The 9,151-nt window shown below is 43.9% G+C and overlaps 2 protein-coding genes across 3 annotated transcripts; one reads left to right on the top strand and one right to left on the bottom strand.

The window, feature by feature from the left end:
• The first annotated feature begins 240 nt into the window (after nt 1–240).
• LOC123138380 (universal stress protein PHOS32) lies at nt 241–1,628 on the top strand. Of its 2 annotated transcripts, XM_044558347.1 has the most exons (5): nt 241–430; nt 506–685; nt 806–915; nt 1,037–1,155; nt 1,256–1,628. In XM_044558347.1, the coding sequence occupies exons 2-5, from the start codon at nt 508–510 to the stop codon at nt 1,344–1,346; spliced, it is 498 nt and encodes a 165-aa protein (XP_044414282.1). In that variant the 5' UTR covers nt 241–430; nt 506–507; the 3' UTR covers nt 1,347–1,628. The 2 variants fall into 2 exon arrangements, with proteins under 2 accessions (XP_044414282.1, XP_044414281.1); XM_044558346.1 differs by having other exon boundaries at nt 311–685.
• Nucleotides 1,629–1,865: 237 nt separating this feature from the next.
• Nucleotides 1,866–5,317, bottom strand: LOC123138379 (putative D-cysteine desulfhydrase 1, mitochondrial). Its single transcript, XM_044558345.1, has 10 exons — nt 5,008–5,317; nt 4,751–4,816; nt 4,437–4,631; nt 4,239–4,349; nt 3,764–3,855; nt 3,159–3,248; nt 2,953–3,010; nt 2,769–2,882; nt 2,467–2,564; nt 1,866–2,264 (listed from the first exon to the last, which is right to left on the bottom strand). The coding sequence occupies exons 1-10, from the start codon at nt 5,239–5,241 to the stop codon at nt 2,060–2,062; spliced, it is 1,263 nt and encodes a 420-aa protein (XP_044414280.1). The 5' UTR covers nt 5,242–5,317; the 3' UTR covers nt 1,866–2,059.
• Between the last annotated feature and the right edge of the window lie 3,834 nt (nt 5,318–9,151).

The raw sequence follows: 9,151 nt of genomic DNA, 5'->3' as shown, positions 1-9,151 counted from the left end.
GCCACCAAAATCTCCAAAACCTCTACGCCACATTTAAAACGGCCGAAAACTACAGTTGGAAACATTATTTGTTTCCAGCCGGAGTTTTACTAAACTTGGACGGAGCGGTTCCGTTCCCTTCCCGAGCTTTCCAGATAGCCGGAGAGCCTTCTGGACCTCGATCTACCATCATAGCTTTGCCCATCTGGCAAGGACCCAACAGCCGTGAGAAAAAGGAAAGAATCCATCAGAGCAACAGTTTTGCTCCAAGGAATAAAGCCACCACCCCGCCCCCCTCTGCCCAAAAAGGCGAATAAAACCAAAAGCCAACCTAGTCTGCAACTTCGCGATCATCAGGGGCTATTTTGCTGTACACCATCCAATCCAACCACCTTAAATACCGCTGATTGGGGCACAATCCTTAACCCAGAAATAGCACTGCTGCACATTGGTTAGTGCCTCCTCTCCCAACACCTCCTCTTTGCTCACAGCTTCCTTCAACACCTTCGTCCAGAAACTCTCGCAGACATGGCGGCCGGGAAGCGCACCATCGGCCTCGCGATGGACTACTCGCCGTCCAGCAAGGCGGCGACGAGGTGGGTGGTCGAGAACCTGGTGAAGGCCGGCGACCGCATCATCCTCATCCACGTCCTACCCAAGGGAGCAGACGCCAGCCACAAGGGCCTCTGGAAGAGCACCGGTTCACGTATGTGTCCAGACTCCAGACACTGAATCCTCTGTTCTGTTGTGTAGCACACTCGACTCTTTTCTGTTTCGCTATGATTGCAACTGACACCATCGTTTGTGTTTTTACCTGCGACTGAAGCTCTGATCCCTCTGCTGGAGTTCATGGAGATGAACGTGCAGGCGCGGTACGGGGTCAACCCGGACAAGGAGGTGCTGGAGATCCTGCAGGCTGAGTCCAAGTCCAAGCAGGTAATAGCCTACATCAACTACTGAATTGTCCATACAATTATCTATGTTGAATTCATAAGGCCAGTTCAGGCAATGAAAATGTGCTGCTAATTAGAGATCGATCCCATGTTGGTTGGATCAGGTGGAAATACTGGCAAAAATATACTGGGGTGATGCAAGGGAGAAACTTTGTGAGGCAGTAGATGATCTCAAGGTCGACTCTGTTGTGCTTGGTTGCAGGGGATTAGGGCCCTTAAAAAGGTAGAACATCTGAAACTTTTGTCGAGTAAACTATGAGGATCTAGTAAATGGCTAATCAGAGTTTTCTCATATTTCTACATCTCCTTGGACCTTGATGCAGGGCACTCCTTGGAAGCGTCAGCAACTATGTTGTCAACAATGCAACCTGCCCCGTCACAGTGGTGCGCGGACCAAATGGATCACTTGCTTGAAGATGTCACTTCTGGAATGATGGGCTAGCTTGCGTGTTCATTGGTCCGTCAGCATAGGTGCAAATGGTGCTATTTAAGAGGATAGTGATATTTGCCTCTTTGGATTTCCTGGCTATCCTTGTAGTGCAAATTCAGTGTGTTTTCATCTGTTATATTCTAGTTATACTACATTTCTGTTGTTTCTTACATACTATTTGTAAGAAAAAATGCCTACAGACTTGTTCAGTTGTTTATTTTCGTTTATGTGAATGACTAGGCAGGCCCACCAAAGTTGAATGGTTACTCAAGTTTCTGAAGAGCATCTAAAAGTGAAAGTTTCTTTTATATACAAAATTCTTTCGGTTGCTTCTCAATGAAACCCAGCAGAAGCTGGGACCTGTTAGTTGGCAGTTGATGTATACCATCAGAATGATCGGGCATAAGCACCTACTGCTAGGAAGGTCTTTCTGGAATATCCAGGCCTGTATTTTTATATAAATATACACAAGATTACATAGCACTAAAAAGAAACAAATGGCATTTAAATATAAATACAAATAGCTAAATTTCAAATGGCGGAAAGATGCACTTTATTCTTGTATATCAACATTTTACTCCATGCTAGCCGTCTATTCTGAATTTTCTTTTACAAACATAAGAGCATATACTCTTAAGATGGAATGACATTTCTGGAACCCTAACCCATAATGGAAGCAGTTTCTGGAGAATATCAATCAGAACATCTTACCAGTGCCATCTTTGCGCGGGACTGATTCTTCAAGATCCATTCTGCGCCAGCTCCCAGCCAAAGATGACATCTGATCAACCTTGTCATACAACCCAAGAAGACCGCCTGTATGGACAAAGAGGACTTTTCGCCCTTTCCACTTGGATGGATTATCGGCCATGTCTTTCAGCATTGCATATGCTCCCTTCCCACTGCAGAAAAAGAAAGCATACATATCCTCATTAAGCAAGATAGATGTTAAATCTCTTCAAAAATTTGAATCTGTTAGAAGGATTTGCTGGTATTATCTTAACTTGACAGAGAAAAACATTTCTTATTTTTTATTTCTAACAACACTAGCATAGATGATATTAAATCACATGTCACATCCCATATAGAAGAAGAGTATTGCACCTGTAGACTGGATCAAGCACAATGCCTGTTGCAGTAGCTATATCTTTAACAAACTTAAGCTCCTCAGCTGTGTTCATGGCATAACCTAAGCCCTTAGCCTGTCAAGCAAGCAAAATATTCACAAATCGACCAACTTGCATATAGGGTGGACTCAGAGTAGAGTTCCCTCACAAAGATGAACTATGAAATGAATAAGCAAGCACTATAGACGTGATTTTGGAGTTTATGCTCTGAAATATTTTATAGTCCACAAAAAAACTGTTTTTACAATTAGCTTAATGCTGAAAGATAAATATACTCACATTTTGAATGCTGACTATATCATGTGAATCCAAGCCAGATTGTAGTCCATCAATCAGGCCTTGAACATAATCATAGAAGTATTCAGGGTCATCGCAAACAGAGAAAGCATGGACCTGTCCTACAAGTGGATAATTAGTATTTAAACTTCACCAGAGTAAGAAAATAGCCAAAGAAAGTTCATACTTTTGCCATTAAGCTACTCAATTTCGATCCTAAAGCAAGACCAGCAATGGTTCCACCACTGCAAAAAGTTCAATATCATCAAGTCGTGAAGTGTCAGTTTCACATGTCAGTTTCACAACTTCCAGGATCTAGGTCTGACACAATAGCGAGTGCACACACATAACAATCTCCATATAAAAGGATAAGAGTGTGTGCTGATGAAATACCTGCCGCAGGCAACAACAATGTCATCAAACTGAACATCGCCAGATAACTGTATTTGCTGCTCAAGTTCTCTTACTGCTTCAATATATCCCCTGTAAAAGCAAGACGCAATGTTTGTTACGAACATAGGATTGACATTTCTGAAGTGAATATTATTTGCATAAATTTATGAGAACTGTTTGAACTCCAAACCTTCTCTTTAGATGCACACGATCTTATAATATTAACCATTCCCTTTTACAAATTCTGGATATAGTACACTACATTTTCTTTAGCCTATGGTTGCAGATTGAGCACAATAAGTCACTATTCATAGTATCCTACACTCCAGTGGTTAGCTACAGTATGATATTGGACGTTACCCAGATCTTTTTGCTAAAATGAGATCTGCCAGTTTCAGCGTCTAGACAATTCTCAAACATAAAAAATTGCGACACTAATGTCAGTTTCAAGTTTCAACATAGTAATAACCACTACTTCCGCGGCGAACTGAGAAATGTCAAGCCGTGGATACTACTTGAAGAAATATCAAAATATGCTATGAACATGAAAAATAAGAAAAATGATATTGTAATTTGAACACTTTGCATCACATATGGGATAATACCAAGTTCCAAGAGAATTGGATCCGCCAACAGGTATTACATATGGCTTCCGTCCTTCCTCCAAAAGCCTCTTTTTAAGCAAGTCAGCTAAAGCCTATAAAAAAACAAATCAATATGTAGTCAGAAACCTCCTAACCAATATGGAAGCTCCAAACATAATCAAAAGAATCAGAAATAAGGAAAATAAGTCAATGAGGAAGTATCAACAGGCAGTCCACAAAGCATTTTATCTACTTGCAAACAATGAACAGGCAGTAACATAAATAATTTCAATGGAGGTTAAAGATGACACTAGTAAATATGAACGAACACTGCTGCATGAACAACTTGATGGATGATTCTTTGACAACAAGATAATTGATCAAGCACGGATGATAAGTAACACTCATGTATGAACAATGCTTTGGCTACACATGGGCTAACAGAATATGAAAAGCCAAAAAATAGTAACAGGATACATCATGGAGAAGAGCATACCACACTGCCAATTTTCCCGTACTCTTCTTTTGAGACGAGATCAATGTGCGCTCCTAGCAGTCTCTCAACAAGGAGATTGCCGACCAATCCAGGGTCCTGATCCACAAGAAGCTGAAAATGTCCAACCAAAATAAGGTCAAACCAACTGCATTACGACACAGAATTCTATCAATGCCACCTCACAAGCACAAAGATTACCTTGGAAGTACGCAGTATCAAATAGCAGTCAAGATTGAGATACTTGGCAGCCACCGCCGTCGCACGGCAGTGGTTGCTCTGGATACCACCGACAGTGATAACGCAGTCCGCACCCTGTGCGACGGCGTCTGCCAACAGAAACTCGAGCTTCCGGACCTTGTTCCCGCTCAGCTGCATACCGGACAGATCGTCCCGCTACAGTGTCACCAAAGCTCCCTTGTCAGAACACAAATGCCACTAACCATTCTATCTTCTACCCTTATACGGCACTAGAAAATGAACAGAAATACAGAATAGTGTGATTCGTGCAGCACCTTGATCCATACTTCAGTGCCCTCCGGCAGATTTGGCAGATTCCATTTGTGAATCGGGGTTGGGAACTGCTTGGAATACAGTACGAAAAAAGAAGCTATGAATTACACATGATTGATACTTTTTCAGACGATATCTACAGTAGTAAATAAAAAAAGGCTTCAAAGTCACTGAGTAATCAATCTAAGCAGCTTGGGACGCGTCAATTAGTCATTACAGCAAGTAGGGGTAGTCCAGTGGTAGAGACGGTGAAGCTTACGTGGCCAAGGGAGAAAGTGTGGGAAGGGGCGAGGGCGAGGTGCGAGGCCCAGGACGGCGGCGCGTAGGGCTTCTTGGAGAGGAAGCTGCCGATCTGTGCTGCGGCGGGAGAGGCGGCGGAGACTCCTGCCATGCCCGTGGCGGCGATTGAGCACCGACGGCGGACCGCGGCGAGATGGGAGAAGAGTGGGAGAGTGGAACTGAAGGCGACGGGGAGAGCCGGTCTCAGGAGCATGGGGGATTGACAGATTCGCGCACGCTCGAGTGCAGGGCCGGCGGAAGACGGCTGCACCAGCCCCGCTGCCCACGTGTCAGCGACAGTCCTCAAACGATAATCTGTGTTGTGAGCTTATTTTTAATGAGAACGGCGTTTTGGAGGCCGAGCTTCATGGAGCCCTTTATTTTTGAAAAATTCAAATTCAAATTTTTATGTTTCAAAAAATTCTGAAAAAAAATATGCATATATGTAAGGATGTAACCTACATGTGTGTAAAAATTCATGATGAAATACCTTGAATTGTGACCTGTACAAAAAAGACAAATTCATGGCCTGAGAGAATGAATAGTATCATGTGTTAAACAGCCTCAGATTTGTCTTTTTTGCACAGCCCTTATTTCAACGTATTTTGCCCTGAAAATTTACACACGTGTGTGTTATGCCTTCATATATATCTGTGATTTTTTTCAGAATTTTTTGAAATGTAAAAATATGAGTTTTGATGAAATTTGAATTCTGAATTTGGAGGCCTCATTGGAGCTCGGTCACCAAAAGGGATTTCCGATTTTTAATTTGCTATACTATTGTAGAAAAGAGGCCTTCCATCCACATTTCCCTAACCTAATAATCATGACTCAAAACCTTAATAAAGATCAAGCAGCTCGCTGATATACACATCTCAATTCTCTTTCTATCCCATCTCGGGCCGCTCGCGTAGGCGGCTCTATAGGCCCATGACTCAAAATCTTACGCATCTCAATTCTCTTTCTATCCCCTCTCAGGCCGCTCGCACAGGCAGCTCCGGAGGCCTAGACCCCAGCCGTCGAAACCCTCCCTCGCTGAGATCCCCTGGCTGTCGCTGCCGTCGGCGATGGCGGTGGTGGCGGCGCCCGGCCGTCGAGGGCGGCGAGCATGGTCGGCGCGCCCGGACGGGACTCCCTCGCACGGGGGACGGTGTCAGCGGGTGGCACAGGTGGGCTTTCCGATGCGGTGGAGCACGGCGAGGGGCGCGACGGAGGGGCGGAGCGCGACCGAATCCCGTAGAGGAGGTGCAGGAGGATGGTTCCATCCGGGAGGCGTGCTGCTTCTTGAGCTTGCATTGGTTTTTCCCTTGAAGAGAAAAGGGTGATGCAGTAAAGTAGAGATAAGTATTTCCCTCAGTTAAGAACCAAGGTATCAATCCAATAAAAGAAACACACGAGTCTTCAATGGATGCACCTACACAAACAAACAAATACTTGCACCCAACGTGAAAAAGAGGTTTGTCAATCTCTTCACGGTCACTTGCAAGGATGAGATCTGATAGAGATAGGTATAAAAGATAAATAAAAATGGAAAATAAAGTAAAGGTAAATAAATTGCATCAAGGTATTTTTGTATTTTTGATTTTATATATTTGAATAATATGATAAAAATGGACCCGGGGGCCATAGTTTTCACTAGAGAGTTCTCTCTTGAAATAACGCATACGGTGGGCAAATAAGTTGTTGTTGAGCAATTGATAGAAAAACGCATAGCTATGACAATATCCAAGGCAATGATCATGAATATAGGCATAACCTCTATGACAAATAGACCGACACTAGAAAACAGGGCTTATGTTCGGACCAGATAAGCCCATTAGTCCCGGTTCAGTCACGAACCGGGACCATGGGGGCATTGGTCCCGGTTCGTGAGGCCAGGGGGCCTGCCGGGCCTCGTGGGGGCGTTGGTCCCAGTTCGTTTGGCCCCTTTGGTCCCGGTTGGTGGGACGAACTGGGACCAATGGGCCTCGCTCCTGGCCCACCACCATTGGTCCCGGTTGGTGGCTTGAACCGGGACCAAAGGTTGCCCTTTAGTCCCGGTTCCAGCCACGAACCGGGACCAATGAGATGCCTATATATACCCATCGCCCCCGAGCAAAGCAGTGGAGTGCTCTGGGGTTTTTTTGGCCGTTGAGGGGAGGGTATTGTGGTGCTCTAGCTCACCTCCTATGCACATGAGGTGTTCGATGGAATGCCCGAGCCACACTACTTAAGTTTTCTCCTCTCCAAACTCGACCTCCAACCTCCATTTTCCTCAATATTTTTCTAGGTTTAGCGGTCTGTCACGTCCCGTCCCCGTCTTCACCACCGTCGATCGCCCGCGCCGATCTCGTTGCAGGCACCACCGTGGTGAGCCTCTTGTTCTTATCTTCTTTCTGAAAGGAAAAAAATCTTACTTGTATGTTTAGATAAATACTTGTATAATTTTATTACTTTTATTATTGCTTCTTATTATTTAGTGCGATGGTTTTGGTATCCGCCCCCGTCGGCCCTCGTCCTGTCTATGATTCGGATGTGGTATATATTATCTTTATAACTATTTGGTTCATTTATTGTTTATGACAATTATGCCGACCAACGTGACATAGATTTTATTTATCTAGGAGGTATGTGAACCAGAAATTCCAACCGACCTTATTGTCGAGAGGTTAAATTTAGTTGAAGAAGAAAACAATTTCTTGAAGGAAAAAATAAAAAAATTCAAGAGGAGAAGATGATATTGCAGTTGCATGTTGCGGATGTCGTCGATGATCACAAGATCAAGATGGATGCAATGTGCTTGAAGATTAGAAAGATTAGAAAATATGCCATTCATACCGAGGCTTGGTATCATTATGCCGTTGGATCAATTGTTACCTTGGTTGTGATTATGATCGCATTTGTTTTCGCATTGAAATGTTTTACATAGTTTTAATGTATGGTTTAATTAATTAGATGCTCTAGAGAGCTATATGTTGTTCAACGAGAATTATGTATGTACTTTGGTTTTAATATGATGATGAATTTATATTAATTTGGTCACTTAATTATCTATTCATGATGTTCTGTAATGGTTTTTGACACACTTAATTATATATAATGCACACAGATGAACCGGCAATGGATGTACGGTAACAGACACACCTCGGAGTACATTAAAGGCGTGCATGATTTTTTCGAAGTGGCTGAGGCAAACAAGCAGAATGGTTTTATGTGTTGTCCATGCCCTATCTATGAGAATACGAAGTCTTACTCTAACCGGAATACCCTTCACATCCACCTGCTTGAGAAGGGTTTCATGCCACACTATAATGTTTGGACCAAGCACGGAGAAATAGGGGTTATGATGGAAGACAACGAAGAAGAAGAGGACGATGACAACTATGTGCCCCTAAATACGGTGATGCTGCAACGGGGGGAGCTGTTGAAGATCAAGAGGAACCAGACGATGTGCCCGATGATGATCTCCGCCGGGTCATTGTTGATGCAAGGAGTCAGTGCGAAAGTGAAAAGGAGAAGGTGAAGTTCGATCACATGCTAGAGGATCACAAAAAGGGTTTGTACCCCAATTGCGAAGATGGCAGCACAAAGCTCGGTACCGTACTGGAATTGTTGCAGTGGAAGGCAGAGAATGGTGTGCCTGGCAAAGGATTTGAGAAGCTACTGAAAATATTGAAGAAAAAACTTCCAAAGGATAATGAATTGCCCGACAGTACGTATGCAGCAAAGAAGGTTGTACGCCCTCTAGGATTGGAGGTGCAGAAGATACATGCATGCCCTAATGACTGCATCTGTACCGTGGTGCGTACGAGGATTTGAACGCATGCCCGTTATGCGGTGCATTGCGGTATAAGATCAGACGAGATGACCCTGGTGATGTTGACGGCGAGCGCCCCCGGAAGAGGGTTCTTGCCAAGGTGATGTGGTATGCTCCTATAATACCACGGTTGAAATGCCTGTTCAGAAACGAAGAGCATGCCAAGTTGATGCGATGGCACAGAGATGACCGTAAGAAAGACAGGAAGTTGGGAGCACCCGCTAACGGGTCGCAGTGGAGAAAAATCGAGAGAAATTACTAGGAGGAGTTTGCAGGTGATGCAAGGAACGTATGGTTTGGTTTAAGCGCGGATGGCATTAATCTTTTC

Source organism: Triticum aestivum, chromosome 6B, assembly GCF_018294505.1.
Source record: "Triticum aestivum cultivar Chinese Spring chromosome 6B, IWGSC CS RefSeq v2.1, whole genome shotgun sequence".
Taxonomy (NCBI): domain Eukaryota; kingdom Viridiplantae; phylum Streptophyta; class Magnoliopsida; order Poales; family Poaceae; genus Triticum; species Triticum aestivum.
The sequence above is the reverse complement of the archived record's forward strand: the minus strand, read 5'-3'. Positions and strand labels throughout refer to the sequence as shown.

Bases quoted from the DNA above. Each gene is read 5' to 3' on its own strand.
- LOC123138380 (XM_044558347.1), top strand. From the start codon at position 508: ATGGCGGCCGGGAAGCGCACCATCGGCCTCGCGATGGACTACTCGCCG. The intron at 686-805 runs GTATGTGTCCAG...CTGCGACTGAAG, and splicing joins CTGGAAGAGCACCGGTTCAC to CTCTGATCCCTCTGCTGGAG. The intron at 916-1,036 runs GTAATAGCCTAC...TGGTTGGATCAG, and splicing joins CTGAGTCCAAGTCCAAGCAG to GTGGAAATACTGGCAAAAAT.
- LOC123138379 (XM_044558345.1), bottom strand. From the start codon at position 5,241: ATGCTCCTGAGACCGGCTCTCCCCGTCGCCTTCAGTTCCACTCTCCCA. The intron at 4,817-5,007 runs GTAAGCTTCACC...TATTCCAAGCAG, and splicing joins ACACTTTCTCCCTTGGCCAC to TTCCCAACCCCGATTCACAA. The intron at 2,265-2,466 runs GTGCAATACTCT...CTTTTTCTGCAG, and splicing joins GTGCTTGATCCAGTCTACAG to TGGGAAGGGAGCATATGCAA.